Genomic DNA, 23853 nt, shown 5'->3' with positions numbered 1-23853 from the left:
TGAGAAGATTTGATGTGTTTACAATATGAGAGCGTTGAATTCAGGAGTACTACTGTTGTCTATAAAAATTCCCTTTTTTGTTTTTCCTTTTTTATTTTTTTTTTTTGGAGATTTGGCCTCTTATTGAGATCTTCTATGCATCAGCGTGTCTTAGTACTACTGTTGTCTATAAAAATTCCCTTTTTTGTTTTTCCTTTTTTATTATTTTTTTTTTTGAGATTTGGCCTCTTATTGAGATCTTCTATGCATCAGCGTGTCTTGTGTACACAAATTCCGTTTATTAAAAAGAGTATAAAATTATATTGACCATTTTATATTCAAACTTCGTGGGGAGCAAATGGAATGTCAATGGCTAGCCTTTGAGAAGAAGATGCATGGTAGCTGCACCCAACTGTTTTATTGGTCAAAACTGGATTAATACAGCTCACTAATAAATGAATAATGGCGGTAAGTAGGCCCACATCTCTTCTATTTCAGCTATTGCTGCTAAATGATCCAACTTTGATGACATAAAACATAAGGGCTATTGGCACCGATTCTACATATTCGGTTATGTACTTGACTTCTAAAACCTACGAACTTTATTCTAAAATTTATGTTTTTTTTCTTTCTTTCCTTTTTTTGTTTTTTTTGGTGATTTCAGGTTTAGTCTAGCGATGAATTAACCCTACTTTTAATGATGAGATCAAATACTCTAATCCTTGAATCCCAAATTCACAAAAAAAAAAAAAAAAAAAAAAAAAGTCTTTTGAACCACTAATATTTCCTAAACCATAGATCATCTATCTTGGTACTTCCAAAGGACGTTATGAGAGCATCAAACCTACATAACAATTACAGTCTGTATGAAATATTATTCTTGACAATTTTAAATCTTAAAAAAAATAGAGTTAAATCTATGAGAAGTCCCTGAATTTCTTCCCTCTTTAGAATTAATCCTTGTATCAAAAAATATTCTAACTTAAACCCTGAACTCACTAAATGTCTCAAACGTTGACTAAAATTTTCGTCAAAATTTAGATAGAAAACAAAGCAATGGTAATCGCGTATCTTGTTGTTTACACTTTTTTTTATATGCTTTTGTATGCTTTTTCTTTTTTTTTTTTTTTGGAGAAAGACACACCAAATAAAACTGTTAATCTTTTTCAATAAATTTTATGAAGTCTCTCTAAACAAGGTCACTTGTGTCAACATGCTCCCGAACTTTAAAATGTATATGTTGTGCCCTTATAATACTTATCTAAATTTTCCCATTCAACTTTGAAATGTGAATTTTTTTTAATGGAATTGCATAATGGTTTAAGTTTAGGCACAATATTTAAGGGTAAATTAAAGGTTTTCACTCCAATTAAATTAGTTAGGGGCTAAATTTTAGATATATTTTTTCCTTCGAGTAGTTGCTCAAAAGCTAGAAAACAAGAGGGAAAAAAGTAGAGAACGGACTTGAATTCAATTAGGTTAGTTCATGGTTTAAAGACATTGAAAAATTTAACAATCTCATGTGTGTCACATGAGATAGTATGTTAAAAAAATGAAACATTTCAAAGTTTGGGGGAGGGGGATTGCAAATCTAGAGAAGTATTATCATGCAGGGGCCACAATATGTACATTTTAAAGTTCAGGGGCATTGATAACTCCATTAAAAATAGAGTTATTTCACTATTTTTGAGCATTTAAAGTGTCTAGTTTTTGAGATTTTTAGCTTATTTTATTTTATTTTACTTTATTTTGAATTTTAATGAATTTACTTTCTATTTTAGATTTATTTTAATTAATTTTAGTTTAGTTTTAGTAATTTATATTTTAGTTTTCCATCCAAAATAATTAATGTTCTCATTTGTGTAATAGTGAGGCTTAAGTGAAAAGTTTGAAATGAAATGAGGTCAAGAGTACAAAGAAAAAGGAGCCAAATTGAAAATATAAAGCTTGAATGGGGTCAAAATTATAGAGAAAATTCAAACCAGCTCCTGCCCACGCGTTAGCACTCATCAGCCTAGCGAGTGCAATTCTCTGCTTTGCGCTCCACCTATTCTGTGTGCACCCTCGCTCTCATCCTCTCTGCTTCTGCCACATGGATCCCACTAGCTCTTTCTGCTACAATTTTAAATATTGTATAACACTTATATACAATATTTAAGGTCACATAAATAATCATGGAATTTTTACTGATATTCATAAAATATTTATTAATATATGCACAAAAAATAATGAATAAACTCTTTTATTAAATAAATAATAAATATCATATTACATCTCATGTTTGTAGGACATCATTCCCAACAACATCTACTATAGTCCGAGTTTGGTCATTCAGTCCTTTATAAAACAAGTAATCTAGAACCAGTCTTGATAATCGTGTTGTGGGCACTTCTGAATGAGTTCCTTGAACCATTCCAACAGCTCAAAATCAAGTTGCCGGAACCGAGCAATGTCACTTTTCAATTGAGTGGTCTCCGAGGGATGGAAAAACCTTGTGAGGAACTTCTGAGCCAAATCCTCCTAAGTATTAACACTTCAAGGTGGCAAAGATTGAAGCCACCCTCACACGTTGTCCCTGAGAGAGAATGGGAACAAGTGTAGACGAATCACATCATCTCCCACCCCGTTCATTTTGTTGGTGTAACAAATCTCTAGGAATACTGCCAGATGCACATTGGGGTCTTCTTGAGGCAATCCCCTGTATTGGTTTTGTTACACCATACTGATGAGTGTCGGTTTCAACTCAAAATTATTAGCATTGATCGCTTGTCGCCGGATCCCCAAATAGTCGTCATTAATAAAGGGCCGAAAGTAATCCCAAAGAGCCCATTGTTGATTGTTACTAACAACATTGTTGTTGTTGTTGCCTTCCTCTTCCGTCATTGTTCAAATTCGGGCCCTTCTTTCCTTAAGGATTGTACGACAAGTTCGCTCGATTTCTAAATTAAATGACAATAATTTCAAACTTTGAGCTCGTCGCATACACTATCAAGCAACAATTTAGACAAAATTAAGTAAATTGAAGTAGAATAAAAGCCTAAATTAAAATCAAGTTACTTGGTCACAATATTAAGTTAATTTCCAAAAACATTCAGCTCCGGTAACGGCTCCAAAACCTTGTTGCAAAATTCTTTTAGTTCATGTGAAGTGTGTGCTTACAAGTGAATGAATCGTAACAAGTAGTAAAGTGACAGAATTGTCGAATATCGTTCCACAAGAGTTGAGTTTTCACAAATTAAACTAATTACCGCAACTATACTAACCCAATTTTATCTAGACAATCAAATTTAAGGAAATAGACTGAATAAAATAAGGAATGCAAAGTAATAACACAATAAGAAGAGCAATTTGGAGACAAAAAGGATCAAATGAAACTTTGACAATGATACGGTAAGTAGGGGTTTTGGTTTCGTTCTATCGAGCTATGTAATTCTGGTACTTGGGTTTTGGTAACTAGTTCCACTCAATTCATTATCGAGGTTTTCAAAAGTAATTTCACTCCCTCTCCCTAGTGCTGAACAAAATAGTGTGCAAAATCAATCAAGCAATATCCCTATTCACTTAACTAATTAAGCACCTATTAAGCAAACCTAATTTTAATTACCTAAATCAATTAGCCTCACGAACTCAACTAACTCTATGTTGTGTTTCCCAAATCTCAACATGTGAAATTGACTTTTCCAAGACTAATATTACACATTTATACCTCTAGTTCATTGAGTCACAAATTAGAACAATAAGCAAAGAAAACATAAATGATTTGAAATAGAATTTCATTAACAAACACCAAGCATCTTCAAAACATAGCCAATTATAAAACTACATCAAAACCCCTAACTTTAAGAGTTTAACTAGAAGTAATCATCAAGAGTTCCATAACAAAAACTATAGATAAACCAAGAATCCAAACCATCATACAATCTCAAATCCAAGAATAACACAAACTCAAAAGCTAAATGAGAGAGAGAAAGAATGAAGAATTAGAGGCCAATCGAGCTCCACAATCTTCAATCCCTCCTTAGAATCTTCAATCCCTCCTCAGAATCTTCAATCTAGCTCTTGAATCCTCATATTTTCCTTTTCTAGGTCTGGATTTTCTGTCTTTAAGTCCCTCCCTTTGACTCTTAGCTCGTTTCTATTTATGCCTCCTCGAAATGTGTGTAATTTTGGCCTAAATTGTAGACAGCATGTGACTGGGGCGCTGCAGCGCACTTTGGATCCGCTGTAGTGCCGCAATAGAATCTGCTCAGAACCCTAGCAGATGCAGGCCACACGCTCCAACGGACACGTTGTTTCGCTGTGCAAGCTGCTGCAGCACACCACTCGTTCGCTGCAGTGGACGAGTGATGCATGGTCTTCTCGGGTCCAGCATCCACTGCAACGGATGTTTATCTGCTGTAGATCGCAACTTCTTCTTGATCTTCTCAAGAAGTATTTCCACTGCAGCGAAAGTGCATCCGCTGCAGCCCTTGGATTATGCAGAAATGACTCTAATTAAGCTCTCTTTTGACCCTTTTATTCGCATAAACTTAAAATCTACAAAACAAAACACAATAAAAATGAATAAAAACGCTAAAAACCAACCAAAGAACTATGTATGGAATATAAATAAATCAAGCTATCAATTTCCGTCACTTGAATTTACATTTTAGGAAATAAATGCGACACTTGAAGTTTTGAATCAATTGTCACGAATTAAAATTGTCTTAGCATTAAAATTTCACATTACTGAAATGTACGAATTTAACGAGAAAATTCATTATCTCAATCCTGTCAATTATCGAGATTTATATTAATGAAATTTGTTAAGAATCAAGATCCTAGCTAATTATTCCTTAATTTCCTCTTGATTTTCTATATTTGATTTCCTGTATTTATTTAATTTATTGTCTAGATCAATTTCCCTAAATCAGGGTATATGTTAGGAAAGTTGCTATTATTTAGGCATATAATTATTCTCTCCTGCTTGTATAAAATACTCATTGTACATCATTTCCAAGATAAAGAAATATACACAATTCTTCTTCAATTCTCTTTTTCTTCTTTACATTTTCCTTTTTACATTTGAGGAAATTTACATGGTATCAGAGACTTAAAAATCTCCACAGCCCACCCAACTCTACGCCTCCATTATTTTCAGCTTCCATGGCAAATATTGATAAAACTACAGAGGCAACTAAGCCATCTACCAACATGTATGATGATCCAAGTAATCCCTTCTATCTCCACTATTCTGATCAACCAGGTTTGGTTCTTGTGACTCAACAATTGACACAGGACAATTATCCTCTTTGGAGCCATGCCATGCTCATGGCTCTCTTCACCAAGAACAAGGATGGCTTTGTGGACGGATCCATCACGAAACCACCAGAAACATCCACCAAGGAACACAAGCAATGGACTCGCTGCAATCTCCTTGTCAAGGGTTGGATCCTCAACACTATGTCACCAAACATTGCTCAAAGTGTGATGTACAATGATAGTGCCTTCAAGATCTGGCGGGAATTGAAAGAACATTCTCTCATACAAATAGTGTGCATCTTTTTCATGTTGAACAAGAGATTTATGAGTGCATTCAAGGAGACATGAGCATTGGTGACTACTACACCAAATTAAAAGGCTTGTGGGATGCACGTGATGCTCTAAGTCCTCTTCCACCTTGTGATGGCGACATAGCAAAGAAATTGCAGGAATACCAACAAACACAACGTACTAATCAATTCCTCATGAGACTCAACCCCGTTTATGCCGGCGCTCGAGGGCAGATCTTACTCATGGATCCCTTGCCGCCTGTGAACAAGGTATTTTCTCTCATTATTCAAGATGAAAAACAACAAAACATCTCTTCACAGGTGACTGGGAAGACACCGGATGCGGCTGCCTTTGCTGTCAAAGATGGACCACCAAATTTGAACATGAATTACTCACCAAGAAACCCACATCTCAAATGTGATCATTGCAACCTTGTTGGACATACCACTGAAAACTGCCGCCAACATCTTCAATGTGATCCTTGTGGCTACAGGGGCTATACCATCGACATCTGTCACAAACTCAAGCGGGCAAATGCTCAAGGGGATAAGAGAGGTCCCTCAAAGTCTTACGTCAGAGCACATCACGCGGATTCTACATCCAACAAAGCTGAAACAACTCATTCTCATATAGTCTCACTGCTGATCAATATCGTGATCTCCTTGAACTCATTGATCGAACAAAATCGGTTAGTGTTGCCAATCAAGTGTCAACAGTGAACAATCTTTCAGGTATTCCTCCTAGCTCTTCCATATATGGTAAAGGTATTCGATGGATCTTTGACACAGGAGCCACTGATCACATGGTTTGCTCACCTCAATTTTTCACCACTCACATACCTATCACCAATCGTTATGTCCATTTACCAAACCATGATCTTGCTCAAGTAACACATATAGGGACCGTCCATTTCTCTAGTAAACTGGTTCTTTATAATGTACTTTGTGTTCCTTCCTTTAAACTCAATTTGATATCTGTAGCCAAATTGACTCAAACCTCTTCATGTTATGCAACCTTTACCAATAACCTTTGTTTTGTGCAGGACCAACATTCGGGGAAGACGATTGGGATGGGAATTGAGCAAGCTGGACTCTACTACTTGGATACTTCGAAGTATGTTGGGTGTCGTGTCTTCGCTGCCACTGCCACTTCCACCACTCCTCATCTTTGGCACCAACGCCTTGGTCACCCTTCCAATAAAACCCTGCAAGGCATTTCTTTGTGTTTAGATTCTGTTAAAGCTCATTTTATTAATGATTGTTCTATTTGTCCACTTGCTAAACAAACAAGACTACCTTTTCCTTCCAGTTCTATTAAGACAAAATCTTGTTTTGAGCACATTCATGTTGATATTTGGGGTGGTTATCATGTTCCCAACTTTACAAGGGGCAAAATATTTTCTCACTATCGTAGATGATTTTTCTCAATGTACATGGGTTTATCTCTTGCTTACAAAATCTGAAGCTAGAGATTGTCTACTTACTTTTATAAACCTTGTTGAAACCCAATTTACTTCTCGCATCAAAATTATTCATAGTGATAATGGCAACGAATTTGACATTCCAAACACATATCATGCTAAAAGGATTATTCATCAAACCAGTTGTGTCTCAACCTCACAACAAAATGGAGTTGTTGAACGCAAATATCGACATCTACTCAATGTAGCCCGTGCCTTACTTTTCCAAGCCAACCTTCCCAAATTTTTTTGGGGTGATGCCATCCTTACTGCCACTTACCTAGTAAATCGTACCTCAACCCCTATTCTTCATGGCAAAACACCATTTGAGGTAATCTTTAACAAAACACCCACTTATGATCATTTACGTGTTTTTGGTTGCCTATGTTTTGCCTCTACACATCACCATAAACCAAGCAAATTCGATGCTCGCTCTCTACGTTGCATCTTCCTTGGTTATCCTTATGATACAAAAGGTTATTGGGTATATGTGTCATGACCCCTCACGGACCGTCACAATTATCTTAACTTTCAAACATTTACCTCTTAAAGAATGCGGAAAATCATTAAACTTGAAATACTTTACTTTGAACGACTTAAAGAAAAGCCTAGATTTTTTTAAACATACTATCTTTAAATTTTTAAACTTCCTCAAAGAAAAATAAAACAACCTTCGGTTCAACTTAGTTATTAAAATCTATAAAGTCTAAAATATTCTTCAAATCAAAACCACCATAAACTGAAGTTTCAAAACAATAAAAGTAAAAATCAAAAACTTTGTTTAACCTTAAACACTTTCATCCCATGATCGTTTTTTCCGTTTTCCTATCACGTATAGCTCGCATCTGCTCCAATATTCTCCATGGATACATCTTACCCTTTAGATTGTCTGCAAGATGAAATAACTTATATAAGCAAGGGCTTAGTAAGACACTTAATTCTCAAAAATTTAAATGAACATTTTTTTTCATCAACAATAAACTTCATCACGAGAATAATTATTTTTGAACATGTTTAAACTTTAAAATCCATCATATATTGGGCCCGACGTTGTACCATCATAGCGCGCTAGCCACGAAAAGCATGGGATAGTAAATCCCATACTAACCGTGGCAATAAGATCGCTCACCGGTCACCATCAAGGGTGTACAATACCATTTAAAAACATAAAAAGACAAATATACATTTTTCTTCAAAACGTCATCATATGAAATATTAAAGGTGTCATAACATCATCATAAACATCAAAATCATACACTTTTCAATTCTTCAATTCATGTTGCAGGTGAGAGTGTACTTACTTGAGCGCCTTACTTAGCCTTTTAAAATTTCACAACGGTGACGCGACGAATGAGGTCCTCGGGTGCTTGCCTCTAGAACCGTTCATGCCATAGATCATAAATAAGATTACTAAAAAAAAAAACCTTAACATCTCATCAAATACATTAATCATGTTAAAAACAACATTTAATATACCATTCTCACCATTCATTAACATCAAGACATAAAAGCCCACTGATTACACAAAACCACAAAACTTAATAAAACTGACAGCCTGACCTTTACTCATTTAAAAACTCATAACCATTCATATAGAACTCCAAATGACCTGAAACTAATTTTAAATTAAAGTAGACATCTAGACCTTTCCAACGGTATATAATTTCTTAAAAACGGAGTTCGTTTACTTTCTGAAACCCTGTTTCAAAATCAGACATGAAACCTGAAGAAATTTCAGCACTCAAACTAGGACGAAAATTCACCAAATTATATAAAAATACAAAACCATCATCCTCAACATGTATAAACAGCACTCCATCTATTCTTCAGCCCTATAACATGTTTCTAATACTTAAAGAAATATAAATACGTGCATATATGTACATCTTATACCTATAAAATGATGATAAAAAGAATCACATGAGTCAATCATATAAATGATCATAAATAAATAATCCTTTGCATGTTTCTAGGTTGTACAAGAACCAATAGTTCCATTATTAATTCAATTATCAAAATTTCCAACCTCTATAGCATGCTTTTATGGAGATAGACAACAAAACAATCAAATAATAATTATGACTAACATATAGTCTAATAGAAATCTACACTCAAAATCATAGAATCAAAAATTTAGGATCATACCTTAACAATCTCTAAATTTTATCTTGTGTGATTGATGAATTCAAAAATGATTAAGAGGAAATGAGTTTGGTGGCTGATAAAATGAAAGTTCTCTTGTGGTGTTCAAGAACGTGAGAAAAGAGGAAATAAGGAGAAGAAGATGAAAAATCTCTTTGGGAATTGAGGCTCTAGAGAGAAAATGGAGAGATATGAAGAAGAGGGCACAAGCGTGATAGAGAGAGAGAGATTTTTTTTTCCTTGCTTCAAGTACGCTGATTCCTCTTATTCTCTTTTGACCATACATATAGTTAATGCACATATATATGGCAAGGCTGGTTAAGCAATGAATCTGCCTATTTTTCTCACATTGTACGTATATGAAGTTGACTTCTTTTCATAAATAGGCGCAAAAGAAAAGAAATGGAATGAAAGCGTGAAATATATAACTCAATAAAGAATATTAATTGTCTTGGGTTGGGTGATATAGTGGCTGTCAAAGAGGTAGATATCATTTTGCAAACCATGGTGAAAGTTTCTTTATACGGTTGTTGACTCCAAAGACATTAAATCAATCCCCACCCTTAACAATTCAGCATAGAACCAATCATTACCAACAAAGTGCAATAACAAATGGTGGTTGGCCATTGATATTTTAAATATATAATATATATACATAACTATATAGTATAACATAAAATTGAACGTATATGTATTTTGTAATACCATATATCAATATAATTTATTAATGGTATTAAATAAACACGCATATCCATCAAATCATCATATAAAATTTAACAATTTGGCATGAACTTGTTCTTACACCACGAGTCCTCGTCGCGTTCACCTGTAAAATATACTCAACATAATGTTACAATTAATTATATATAACACCATAACATTATTCAAATTAACTCCTAACATCTACTTCTAAGAATTTTATTGGTTTAGAAAAATGGGTGTTACAATATGATTTAGCCACTAGAAAAATTTACATTTCCCGAGATGTCATTTTTCATGAACATATTTTTCGTTATGCTTCAGCTGCACCCATATCCATTTCATCTGGAACATCCAATCCGATTCTTTCCGCCATGGCTCCCACCTTTCCCACCGTAGCACCAACCAATCCAAATCTACCCGCTGTGGCAACAGTTTTGCCTGTCGTGGCATCTTTAGACACCCACCGCAGCGCCAGACTTTTCAAACCCCCCCCTTGCGGATCCACCTTTGCCCGCCGTGGCGCCTTCAGACTCGATTCCCCCCGTCGCAACGACCATTCCCATGTGCCGTGGTGACCAACCTTCTTCTCTTCCCAACGCCGCGGCCTTAGACACTACTATTGCGGCTCCACTTGATTCCTCACCTAATTCTCCTACACCCAGCACCCGAGTCCGGCGACCCACATGGACACCCAGCTACCTTCAACAGTATCATGTAGAAACTTCTTTGCCTTCTCGCTCCTTACCGTCGTCTCACTTGGTGTTGGCAGCTTCCAAAGGTATTTCTCACTCCTTGTCTCATGTACTTACCTATGATAGACTTTCTCCTCTCCGTCGTGCTTTCACTACTTCCATTTCCACTGTCAAAGAACCTACATCCTTTGCCCAGGCCATCAAAGATCCAAAATGGCATCTTGCCATGAACGAAGAACTTCTTGCTCTCCAAGATAATGGCACTTGGTCTCTCCAATCTTTGCCTTCAAACAAGAAACCCGTAGGTTGCAAATGGGTATACAAGATCAAATTCAACTCTGATGGCACTGTCGAGTGATACAAAGCACGCTTAGTTGCAAAAGGTTACATCAGATGGAAGGTTTTGATTATCATGAGACATTTGCCCCCGTTGCCAAGCTTATTACTGTTCGCTTACTCCTTGCTGTCGCATCTTCCATGAATTGGCACCTTCGCCAACTAGATGTTAACAATGCTTTCCTACATGGCGATCTGGAGGAAGACGTCTACATGTCATTGCCTCCTGGTTTCGGACGAAAGGGGGAGACACGTGTATGCAAACTTCACAAATCTTTGTGCGGGCTCAAGCAAGCTTCCCATCAATGGTTCATCAAGCTATCCAAAGTCCTCGCTCTTGCACACTTCATACAATCCAAATCAGATCACTCCTTATTCGTCCGACACCATGGTACTTCCTTTACTGCTCTCCTTGTCTATGTAGATGACATCATTCTAGTGGGCAATAATCTCCAAGAAATTGAAGGAATTAAAGCTCATCTCATGTAGCAATTTAAGCTCAAGGATCTTGGCAACTTGAAATATTTTTTGGGCATTGAAATATCTCGATCCAAAAGAGGAATTGCTATTTCACAAAGGAAATATGCACTGGAAATATTAGAAGACATGGAGTACTTGGGAGTGAAGCCCACCAATTCTCCAATGGAGCAGAATTTATCTCTTAGTAAGGAAGAGGGCGATTGCATTGAAAATCCCTCTTCTTATCGAAGACTTGTTGGGCAACTGATTTATTTGACCATCACGAGGCCAGACTTGGTCTATGTCGTACATATTCTCAGTCAATTTATGGATAAGCCTCGAGTTCCACACCTAGAAGCGGCACAATGAGTCCTACGCTACATCAAGAACACACCTGGACAAGGTATCTTTTTCCCATCCACAAGTTCATTGTAGCTGAATGCTTTTTGTGATGCTGATTAGGCTCGTTGTCGAGACACACGAAAGTCATCCGCAGGCTATTGCATTTTTATTGGGCGTTCTCTCATTTCTTGGAAAACCAAGAAGCAAGCAACTGTCTCTCGTTCAAGTGCAGAGGCAGAATATCGTTCCATGGCAGCTGCTTGTTGTGAGATCACTTGGCTCCAAAACATTTTACTTGATCTTGGAACAAAGCATTAACAACCAGTAAAGTTATTTTGTGATAATCAAGCTACTCTACACATTGCTTCCAATCCGGTTTTTCATGAACGGACAAAACACATAGAGATTGATTGTCACCTTGTTCAAGAAAAGGTTTAAGCTGGGGTAGTCAAGACTTACCATATATCGACATCAAAACAACCCGCAGATATCTTCACTAAATCCTTGGGTGTGCCACAGTTTTCTAATCTCGTCAACAAGTTAGGAATGATCAACATCTATTCCAACTTGAGGGGGAGTGTTAAAAATCAAGATCCTAGCTAATTATTCCTTAATTTCCTCTTGATTTTATGTATTTGATTTCCTGTATTTATTTAATTTATTGTCTAGATCAATTTCCCTAAATCAGGGTATTTGTTAGGAAAGTTGCTATTATTTAGGCATAGAATTATTCTCTCCTGCTTGTATAAAATACTCATTGTACATCATTTCCAAGATACAGAAATATACACAATTCTTCTTCAATTCTCTTTTTCTTCTTTACGTTTTCCTTTTTACATTTCCTACCATAGGAATTTTACAATCTTTTCCCCTTAAAAATTTTCATTGAATTGAAGACAAAGGATGACTTTGACCTATCATTTGATAGGTTTAATCTTATGATGTCTTCAAATTCAAATACAAAGAAAGATGTGGAGTGAGAAAGAGAGAACAAATGAGAAAAAGGAAGAAAGTGCGGCGGCTAGGAGACTTAATTGAGAAGTGAAGATGGGCAAAGAGGCAAATTTATATTTAGGTTGCAGGAGTATTAAAGTAATTTAGTAGATCCTTTTAATAAATAAATAATACAAGTTTATTTTATACTGACCGGTCAAAATTGGAACATCATTGTTATTTTTTCCTTTTTTTTTTTTTTTTTTTTAGGGTTTTCCCACTATTCTGTTAGGGTTATTATTCAAACTATACCAATTAGAACTGTCCAACCAAAAATGTTATATAGTTGCCGAAAGAATTTTCTTTTTTTCCCTTTCTTCTTTGAATAAATGAATGAAGACGCTCAAAATAGAGGCAATATATGTTGACACGGCTATGAAAATAAATACAAGCAGCAGCAAAGAGTTCTAAAGTTGCCAAAAGTGCATGGTTATTATGAATGTGATAATTTCACAAACAGAATCCATATTATATGTCTAGGTCATTAAATTGGAACAACAACAAAAAAAAAACAAAAACAAAAACAAAACAAAACAAAACATAAACAAAAAGTCATGTTCTGTGGTAGAATCTGGCAACCCAAGGAGCCAATTCAGTATTATGAGGTGTTCTAGGATTCACAGAGTAATAATCGGACCAAAAACATGGTGAAATTCTTTCAGAAAACTTGCCCTCAGAATAGATACAAAATGGCAGCCAGTTTTCACCCCCATTCATTCTCCTCTTCCTTTCTCTTGGGTATGCCAATGGTGCCTGTACATACCTGCATTTATGCATATAAATTACTGCGGTAAGTAATTTGAGAAACCAATAGTTTGTAACTTATAGTTAAATCAAATAAGAGAATTCATTTTGAGAAAGGACGTTTCTTTTGTCACCCTATAGTCATGCCAAAAATGTTAACTACTAGGATTATGTAGTGATAAAACGTGTTGCATTGTATGGGACAAATTGCTCATATAAGTAAATACTACAGAATACCTTCTAGCAAAAGCTACTAGAGAATAAAATGCAATACACCGCCTTAAATCTGCCGTTACTACATTGATTTCTTTATTCACCTAGCTTTAACTCCAACTCTAAGGTGCGGCCTCCTCCTTGCTTTCGTTTCTTGGCGGTTTCTAAGAGCTTAAAAAAGATAGTTGTCAAAGATGCCAGTGAAATGAAGCTCTTAACGAATAGTTGACCTGGTCTCAAGAATGAGTCTGATTTCTCTTCTAACTCAGGGTATATGCTACGAAAGAAGTTTCTAGAAGCAAATCTATGATGCAAATTTCTAAAGTTTCCTCATTGTGCATGAACATTCAGAAAAACAAAATGGAGAGGACCTTATCATTTCTTCAAATATTGTTATCCATGTTTGTGTATGACTTGCATATGCATGTTAGAGAGTTGAATATGGACAAAGGGCAAAAAGAATTGTTGAATATGGTAGAAAACTGAAAAACCAATATAGTTCGCCAGATTCCTAAAGCTGAACATTTGATATATTCATTTTCCAGGTGAAACAAAGACGTTGTACTGATTCAAGTAATTTCAAATTATTGTTCAACGTAATGCTTCTTTTCACTAAAAATATAAAGTTTTTTTTCTCTAAAAAGAAAAAATAAAAGTTTGGCCAAATTTCCGTGGAAGCTAATGCTACATCAGTAAATGCAGCGCAATCTACCTGATACCATCGATCACCGCATCCCAGCAGAAATGTGTATGACCAAACACATGACATGCAGATTCATCACCTTCAGTCCCATGGATAGACCTTATGCGATGCTCAAGACAATCAGATCCAATAATTTTTGGGAGCTTTGGATAAAAAAGCATCCTTTTCTCCGGGCACAACTCTTGCCTAAAGACATAATATGCCAGATATTGTTAACTTAGTACTGCCATAAAATATAAAGAATAGAATCTAATTAAGAAACAACACAAGTTTAAACGGTATCTAGTTTCTGCCCATGTCTTGATGTCAAGGTGTTAAAGAAGGAGCACACTAGAATCTCTTAAAAAGAAAGAACAGAAAACAAAAATAGTTCGTGGTACACAAGAAAAGTTAAAATGCTAGCGTCAGAATCATTAAAACCACCTAATCATTGCACAACCACCTATACATGTCAACGCAGCAACGACAACCAAGAACTGTATAACAGAAGTCGGAACATCCACTAAACACCACATGACAGTAAACAACTTGGCTACAACTGCAACTGGTTCAAAGTATAAATGAGCGCAGAGCGCCTCAAAATTTCTTTCCACTACTCCATTTGAATATCACACTGATGAATGACCAATATCAGAATACCACTAAAAATCACTAAAGGTGCAACATAAGAAAGTCAGGCATTCTTCAATTGAGTCCGTAAACATGTTTCCTCCAAAAAACAATCATGTCACCCCATACACTCCAAATATTTCACTATTGAGCAATCACATGGTTTAAAGGAAAAATAATCCAGAAGATAAATGGATATGATAATCCTGTAAGAGCAACGTGGAAGAGGGAGCTTAATTTCTTCCTTCCCCTAAAGGCTAGACCATATCAACTCGTTGATTTTTCTTTCCTTTTTTTTCCCTTTTAAATGACTTGATATACAAATCTGTGCTCCTCTACCATTATAATTAGTGAGTAAAATAAAGAAATTTACAATCACTGGTTCTACTTAAGAAGATACAATAGAATTGGCTGAACACAAGATTAAATCCAGACAGTAACAGACCTGGGAACAAAGTGAGAAAATGTAACTATTTGGCTACAGATCCTCTGAATCTTGTCGACAACATTTTGATTTCTTTCATTCATTGCATCAAAGTACAGGGCAAGGGAGGCATCTCCACTCGACAGCTCCCCAGGCCATTTGCATGCATGAAAGTCTTTACATGCCTACATACAACTTAGTAGAACCATTTGTTATGATCTTAAATATATCCAGAGATCTTTCTTTCCGCACGATAGAAACCCTAAAGTAACAGAAAACTGGCATGAACATGATATATAAAAAGAGCACACGTGAGAGAGAAATAAGAACGAAAACCAATAGCACTATCTCCACAATCACGCAACTTCTCCGCGGCCTCCTCCATCCCGAGTAGGGAATGAGAATGGAGTGGATAAGAGGCTCGTGGGATTGACATGAGGAGACCTCAAGGGGAAAAAAAAAAAACAAAAGACTAGAGAGGAAGTAAGTTGCAGAGGAAAAATTATAGTTATGACCATTCACAATGCTGAGGTTCACCTTATGTTGAAAACACTTTATGGAACTTTAAAGTTGGCTACAGAGCAATATTTTGCAAGAACCACTTGAAAGAACAAATACACAATCTAGCTATTTAATTCCCTCGTATGGTAAGGCGTCATAAAACTTTTACAAACCTTTCTGGATTGTCGTTACAAAGCAGGTTTTTGTGAAACACTTTGACTCAAAAGATCAATGTTGACACCTTCACCCTCAAAAAATATTTGATTTAGAATAACTGATCACATACGCAACACTTAAAGAGTTACAAGAAAAAAACTAGATGTTGGGAATCATCATTAAACCTAGGTGTCACGGGCGCATTTAATTATGATGTCATAGACGATAAAACCCTTACTAGGAGAAAAGAAAGTAAATCACCATCTCCAAAGAAGGAATGTGAATGCCAGTAATATCCTCCTCCTTATCAAAACTCTGCAAAATAAGCAGTCAATCAGAATAATGGAAGATGAAGCGTCACATTCTTTGGCTAGAAGCGAAAACAAGATGAAGCGTCATGGAGCAGTTTGATGAGTCTATGCATGATCCAGGAGATGAATCGTGTAAACACGTCAAAACAACGTGATAAAACATTCACCTCATGATACCAAGAAAATAAAGGGATGATACCCAAGTCCTCTATAACTGTAGGATTGATCTCAACTCCAAGAGCTCTACATGCTTCCAGCAATTTATTAAGCTTCTCAAGAGAATTAAGCTGAAAGCCACAAGCACTCATTGTTCATAGATTGATTAATATGTGCAAGAAGGAATGACAACAGATGACAAAAAGGGAAAGGAAAACAATGAAACGGTTTAAAATAAAATAGTCTCTGAAACACCACGCAGCCATATCATTACCAAGGATTGTAAACCAAAGTAAATTCCAGAAAAAGTAAAGTCCTTTTTAAAAATAAAAAAAATTGCTACAAAGAAAATGTGATAGTCAATATGACTACAACAAAAGGAAAGACATGTAATAGTCAAAATATTATTCAAGGGAAGAAGTACAAAACAATTCAAGACTTTTGAAAACTAAACAGCTTGATGAAACCTCGATCTGACCTCATATCACATTTGTTATAACAGAATTTAGAACTTCGGCCTCTTAGACTCTTTATTTTAGTTAGCGAACACATAAAATAAGCCAAATATAATTTGCTAATGAATTAAAGTAACTATAACAAAGTATAACCAAAGCCCTTACATAACTTTCCCCGTCCCGACGGCACCACAAATCATGGTTCCCAGGCACGTAGAAAACGTGTTCGAATCTATCCTTCAACATAGACATAGTCAAGATAAAGTTACTGTACGTTTCAGCCACATCACCAGCTACAAGAAGAACATCATTTTTGTATCGTACGGTCGATAAACACTCAACCCATTTCATGTTTTCAGCATATTCTGTATGCAAATCTGACACCACAAAAACACGTATACCAAAAGTATCTTTAAGAGGAGGTGGTGATATTAGAGTTCTTCTAATGCCTGCAGTCCTCGTTATCTCTCTCTTATATTTTCTTGATGATATGTGCTTGGAAATACAGATTGAAGGACGAGGTTGTTGTAACAAACTCAGGCAAGAAGGTATAAACCCTACTACCATGTGTAAGATAGAGGGAATTATCTACAATAAAACAATTAAAAATAGTCAGCCAATTGGTTTAAAAATTAACCCTTTCACAATATGCACAAATTTGGGCACTTTAACTTTTTACAACAAATTTACTGGATTTAATGCCTCTTCTTGAAAGATGTTCAAATGGGCACTGCAAATTTTGTTGAATCTAAAAGCCTCCATTTTGTATCTCATATCTCATAATCGAATTAATTTCTTTAGTAATTACAACTTTTCAATCTTTCCCAATACCAATCAACAATTAAAGTAAAGGCATCACACAAGTTAACTTGGTTTGATGGCCCAAGTAAAGAACACACAACGACAGAGAAAACCCAAAACTAAATCGGAAAGGGAAAAAGAGGAGGAAAAAAAAAGAAGTAAATTAAACATTGCAGGCTAAAGTGAACATGTTAAATTGAGAGAGAAATTGAAATGAAGAGCTGAGGAGCTGACCCTGTTTTAGTAATTAGGAGAAGAAAACGAACTTTTGCACTGAACAGCAGAGACAACCACGACAGAAGACGACGGTGGTGGTTTGGGTGCCGCTAGCCGCGACTCGCTCCAGCGACACTAGACGGCAGGCATGCATTTGCTTGCGTGTCTCAGACTCAGCAAGGTTGATCACTGGGTCGAACCGCGTCCATCGTTTTATGAATTTCTGAACTTTGTTAGACAAAATTTAAAATGTGAATGTCGTGCTCCGAAATTTATCACTTGTGTGAATATACCTTTAAATCTAATTCCGTCAAGTTTTTTAACAAAAATATTTATAAACGTCTCTTAAATTTTATTAGTTGTGTTAATATACCTTTAAATTTTAAAATATATATATTGTGTCTTCTGAAATATGATATGTCTTCAATTTTTTTCTTTTCATCTTGATTCTATTAATTTTTTAAACGAAAATATTCATAAGACCATTAAATTGCTAATTAGCTATGATATTTCGGGTTTGTTAAATGTCTTTCGCTCCAAAAATATCAGTTAGACAATAATTCTCAAAACATTAATTGATTAGAGGCAATAAAAAGAGAAAAAAATAATTAAAGAATCTGTAAAGTTGGAGATATCATATTTCAAAAGCACAACGGGTACATTTTAAGATTTAGAGAGCATATTGCTACAATAATGGAAATATTTTTTACTGAGTACATTTTTCGTGTTTCTTATGTAGGGTAAGATATGTTTGATAATGTTATTGTCAGTAAAATAATAAAAATGGGTATTATTTATACATTAACATTTGTTTAATATTTTTGTTCTCTTTGATAATGATATTGTTAATAAATTAGTTGTTGGCAGGTAGCTCGGCAGCACATGCCGAGCACTATTCGGGTGGTACGGCTGAACAAGTCATCGATAAGTTTTCAGACGTTATGATATAGCTGAGCTTCTCTCCGACACCAGATATGATATGATGTTCGGCTATATTTATTACCCTGACGATAGGCTGAGCACAATTCCTACAGGCCTGTCGCTGAACATGGTTGTTCGGCGACTCCACATCACAATAAACAATATGTACAACAAATCGATCCCAACCATTGAGTGAATACTGTACGCTCCCATTGATGTGCGACACTGTCACGACGTCAGACGGAGCCGTACACATGTACTTGTGGGCCCCCGGTGGGTCATGGACAAAATCCGGGTCCATCAAGGGAACTATAAATACCCCATGATCATTTATTGAGGTAAGGATAATTCTACTACCCAACTCCTGTCACAACATTTATTGCTCCCAATTAGCTCAACTGACTTGAGTGTCGGAGTGTGTTTGGTAAGTACCACACTGGTGTCCACTCACTTCGAAGCTTTATCTCTTACTCCAGTATAGGACACTAGTCCCTGAACTCGAGCACATGGCGGAGCACTGACCAAGCTAAGATCGAGACAGGAGTCCGAGCACCTTGCTTCCCAACACATGGGTGTTGAGTCAGCTTACGCATCAAAATTTTGGCTCTTAAAGGAGGGCGTGCACGCGTTTCCAGCATCCTAACTTTTCCAATACTACCCCGTCATGGAGGGGTCTGTTAATGATTAGAACAACATTTCAAAGGAACCGGTACCCGACCCCTAAGGTCCCCGAAGGGGCCGAGGCCAAGGAGCCAGAGCAACCCGACATTGAGCTCAGACCCAAACTGAACGGCTCATAGCCCACGTCTGGAACCTTTCCAAGACAGTCCAAATGCTCGTCCATGCCTTTCAAGGTCAAGCTCCAGCCGCACCTGTTAAGCCCGCACCCAACATCCAACCTATCGAGGAAGAGGACGAGGACCGACCTTCAACCGAACCTGAGCCATCGGCGAGCCAGCCCACTAGTCGGCGCAATTCAAGATATAAGCATGTTAGCACTGCTCGGCGAATGAATGGCCGACACTCATCTAGTAGGTCCTCCCGGACCCAACCTCGAGCATCAGTATTCGACCATCTTGACCGAAGAGCAAACAGGTCCAAAAAATGATGAAGTTGTCGATTGGGATCTCGACCGAAACAGGAGTTCGAGTATTGTACTTCCCAACACGTGGGTGTTGAGTCAGCTTAGACATCAACATTAGTGAAAATGAGTATTAGTTTGTACGAATCGTATTTTTTGTATGGTTTTAATTTTTTTTTCGAAAAATACTTTCCCTTCACTAAATAAGGTAGGTTTCATTAAATGTCTTATTCTGATTTCATATCATGATTTTATTTTGCAAACTTTCCTATAATGATATTTCATTATTTTGGGACCTTTTTCATTATGTAAGGTTGCTAGTGTCTTTTTATGTATGGTAGCAGACTATTTTGTAGATAAATAGAATAGTATTTTTAAATTCAGGGTACTGTAATATGACAAGTATGCATATAATCCAAACATTAAAAGTGAGTTTATTAATTTTCTCACATTAATATTCTGTTAAAAGTCTTGGCCTGGTTTTTTAGGGAATCTATTCTTGGGCTTTCATTCTTTTATGGTGGAAGTAAAATCCACTTATGTACGTATTATTAAGTATATAGAGAGTACTTTACCTCTTTATCATCTTATCTTTTTCTGTTTTTATGTAAACGCTTTTTTATAATTATTATTAATTTGAGCGGATCCAGCCATAAATTTTCCGAAGGATCGTCCCACCGGCGAACGCGATCGGAGTTCCAGCCGCCGCCGCCGCTGGACTTCGCCGAGCAGCGATCGCGGAGCGTCAACAGAGGCTTTCCGTCGCCGTCTGAGAATCGGAGGGACTCTTCTTCTTACCCTAATTTCAACGCCGATCTTCGGAGGAGGACTGCTTCAAAGTGATTGGTGAAAAAACAACGATCTTCTGTTCTGTTTATTGTATAATGTAGTGCTTTGTTTCGTGTTTCCAAATTGGTTGGATTCTTTTGTCGAGATTAGTGTCGTTTGTTTAGGTGGAGGTCCATTAAAGTGGATGGATTTCCGCTTGTAATCAATTTGTAATAACATTTGGATTTTATTAGCAATACTAATACCGTGGGTTATATTATCCACACAAAAAAACCTTGGGTTGTTTTTTTATTATAAATATTTAATAGTGTATATATAGTTGGCTATTTTGCAAAATGATCAAAAATAGAGACGATAATTGTGGCTTTCCAAGGAGAAAATAACTAGATGTAGTTATTGAGGATTGACTAATTTGAAGTTCAATAATGTGTGAACAATTGTCTATGCGTTTAGAGGAAATAAATGGAACAATTGTGCCTTCCCAATTTTGTACGCATTTTCATTAATCTTTATCGACAATAAAGAGGGAAAGATGAAACAGCCTTTATTGACATGTTTTCCTCCTATTCACACTGTACTTTTTGGTATAGACCATATTGAAGGTGAAAAATTTTTCTCTTAGTTTAAAAACCAAGATTAATGAAGATAAAGGACATGTCGTTTTCAAAACATGCAAACAAATTTGAAAATACGACATGTTTTGTTTTTCTTATAACTTGCTCTGCACTGAAAATAGAGGTTAACGAGCCTGAAATCCGCACGTTGCTGCGGAATATAGTATTATATTATATGATAGTTGTATTTAAAATATATTTATATATATACATGTATTATACAATATTGTATTATATGATAGATATAAAATTTATACAAACTTATTTATACATATATATATATATAGTATTATTATTTATAATATATATATACAAATTGTACAAAATAAAATACAATGTTATTGTGATTCTTGAGCATTTCATTTCTTTCAGCTGCAAATATAAAAATGAGAAAATTGGTTGTAAATATAAGTGTTAAGAAAAATAAAGATATTTAAATTATATAATATGAAGGTAAGTGATAACTCTATGAAAATAGAGTTAATTGAGCATTTTACAGGCTTAAATTATTACCTAGAGGGTAATTAATATTAGTTTACTCTTATATTTTGTCTTGTTAATAGTTTTTAGTTATTTGTGTTTCATAAATTCTCTCTCTCATGATTATCGTTTAAAAAGAGCTAATTCAGGTGCACTTTGTGGTTAATCTCAGCTTTAAGAAAACGTGGTCGTTTGGAGCTTTGAGTAGCTTTTCATTTTTGGAGTATGAAGGAATCCTAGTCAGCATTGCTATGCATTGCTGCAGTAAGACAAGCTGGGCCAGACATGTGTTTTGCTGACAGCTGGACCTGAGCTGGTTAATGGGCTGATTTTGTCCGTGAAGGGTGCTGATTGAGCCACTCATTGGAGGCTTTCTCATGTGCTGCCACGTGGAATTAGGGTACAATAAGTACCTGCAGCTGAGAAGAAAGAAGGTGTCATTGGTCATATTTTGTAACGTAGAGGCGGCTGAACTTGGAAAAGGAAACCACCTCCATTTCTCTGATCAAGTACCAGCTCCAGTACTGGAAAGAAGAAGAAAGAAACGTCACAGGGTGTTGAACGTAAAGGAAGGTTCATTGTGGATGAAAGAAGCGTTTAGAAGAAATCTTGGAAAAGGGAGATTATGATTCTCCTCTCTTCACCTTAGTTTCTCTTACTCTCATTACTCTGTTTTACTTTGTTAAAAAATATTTACGTTCCTCTATAAATCTGAACTCGAATCCATATATATAACTCTATGAGATTATGATTTGTTGGCTGAGATTGTTGAGTTGTTAAATATTAAAATGTTAGTTGATGTTGAATGGATCTGATGATTATTTCTTTGTTTATTCAAGTGAGCTGAATTTGTGCCTTAACTATGATTGGGAAATCATAAGAGGGGAGTATAACTTTGATTAGATCTGGGAAGATTTAATTGAGTGGACACAGCTTGAATAGTGCAAGTTCTTAGATGTTTTAAATATTTGATTCACATGATATAGAAATATATTGTGTCTTGCATAACCATATGATTTAGAGCTTCATTCCCTGATTTTAGAGCCTAAATTTACAAAGAGATTTGTGAAATTTAGCTTTAAGATCGGTAGACAGAGGATTCGAAAATCCCTGGTTTAGTAAATCTGGTTAACAAGAAGTCTTCGTTGCCGTCCGTTGCTGCAGCATCGCGCAACATTGATAGGAGACAATTTAGCAATTGTGAGCCACGCACAGTGACTTTGACCAATTTTATTTGCACATTTTGTTATTAATTAGTTTTATCTCTGTTGTTCATTTTCTTACAGTCAGATTATTATTAGTTTTTAACATCTTAAAATCAACTTTAGTTTTCTTCTTAAAACTTGAATAGAATTAACTTAGCAATTTGATTTCAAAAACACTCAATCCCTGTGAGACGATACTTGATTATTCATCATTTTACTACTTGTTGACTCGTGCACTTGCGAGATTCTAGATTCACAATTTTAGGCAACAGTAAGAAAAGACCAAATCTGCTCAAAATAGGTAGAGTCATAAAATAATTCATTATCACATAATGAATATAGTATATAAAAAGCAAAATATAAGAAAGGAAAAAAATCAATTGAGTTTTAGAATATACTTAGTTACACTAACATATCACATACATACATTAAATCTGTCTACAGGAAAAAAATATGCTTTATATTACACTAAAGTAATTACAGAAAATAAAAAAAAATGAAGAAACATCTAAAAAAACACATAAAACGACACATTTAAGAACAAATAAATAAGTAAAATACTGAAGACGGATTATTACAATTATTATACATAAAGACCAAAGTAATTTAAATTAAAACAGAAACAAATTTTTGTAATGTGAACATAAAAAAAGTAGTAATTGTTTAAAAAACACTAACTCATCAAATAACATTAATACCATAAGAAAAAAAATTGTAAGACACAAGCATAAATTCCAGACAATATGGGCACAAAGCCCAGACAATACGGGCATAAACCCCAGACAATACGGGCAACATCAAAAACATCAATGTTTGCATTAACAGTCACCCTATATGT

At 35.6% G+C, this 23853-nt stretch overlaps 3 protein-coding genes across 6 annotated transcripts; 2 read left to right on the top strand and 1 right to left on the bottom strand.

The window, feature by feature from the left end:
- The first annotated feature begins 5564 nt into the window (after positions 1-5564).
- LOC112094098 lies at positions 5565-6740 on the top strand. The gene is made up of 2 exons (XM_024174212.1): positions 5565-6199; positions 6554-6740. Exons 1-2 carry the CDS (start codon positions 5565-5567, stop codon positions 6738-6740), a joined length of 822 nt encoding a protein of 273 aa, XP_024029980.1.
- Positions 6741-11448: 4708 nt separating this feature from the next.
- Positions 11449-11961, top strand: LOC112094065 (uncharacterized mitochondrial protein AtMg00810-like). Its single transcript, XM_024174095.1, has 2 exons — positions 11449-11607; positions 11764-11961. The coding sequence occupies exons 1-2, from the start codon at positions 11449-11451 to the stop codon at positions 11959-11961; spliced, it is 357 nt and encodes a 118-aa protein (XP_024029863.1).
- A 1110-nt stretch (positions 11962-13071) lies between these two features.
- Positions 13072-18208, bottom strand: LOC112094309. Of its 4 annotated transcripts, XR_002903496.1 has the most exons (8): positions 17944-18208; positions 17074-17496; positions 16465-16584; positions 16248-16301; positions 15351-15514; positions 14306-14482; positions 13618-13764; positions 13341-13399 (listed from the first exon to the last, which is right to left on the bottom strand). XR_002903496.1 is itself a non-coding variant. In XM_024174919.1 (7 exons), exons 2-7 carry the CDS (start codon positions 17473-17475, stop codon positions 13189-13191), a joined length of 1128 nt encoding a protein of 375 aa, XP_024030687.1. In that variant the 5' UTR covers positions 17476-17496; positions 17944-18208; the 3' UTR covers positions 13072-13188. The 4 variants fall into 4 exon arrangements, 3 of the variants coding, with proteins under 3 accessions (XP_024030687.1, XP_024030720.1, XP_024030752.1); XM_024174919.1 differs by lacking the exon at positions 13618-13764 and having other exon boundaries at positions 13072-13399; XM_024174952.1 differs by lacking the exon at positions 13618-13764 and having other exon boundaries at positions 13072-13399; positions 17976-18208.
- Positions 18209-23853: the final 5645 nt, after the last annotated feature.

The sequence above is a fragment of the Morus notabilis genome, unplaced genomic scaffold, assembly GCF_000414095.1.
Source record: "Morus notabilis unplaced genomic scaffold, ASM41409v2 Scaffold905, whole genome shotgun sequence".
Lineage (NCBI taxonomy): Eukaryota > Viridiplantae > Streptophyta > Magnoliopsida > Rosales > Moraceae > Morus > Morus notabilis.
This window is presented reverse-complemented; position numbering and strand designations above follow the sequence as displayed.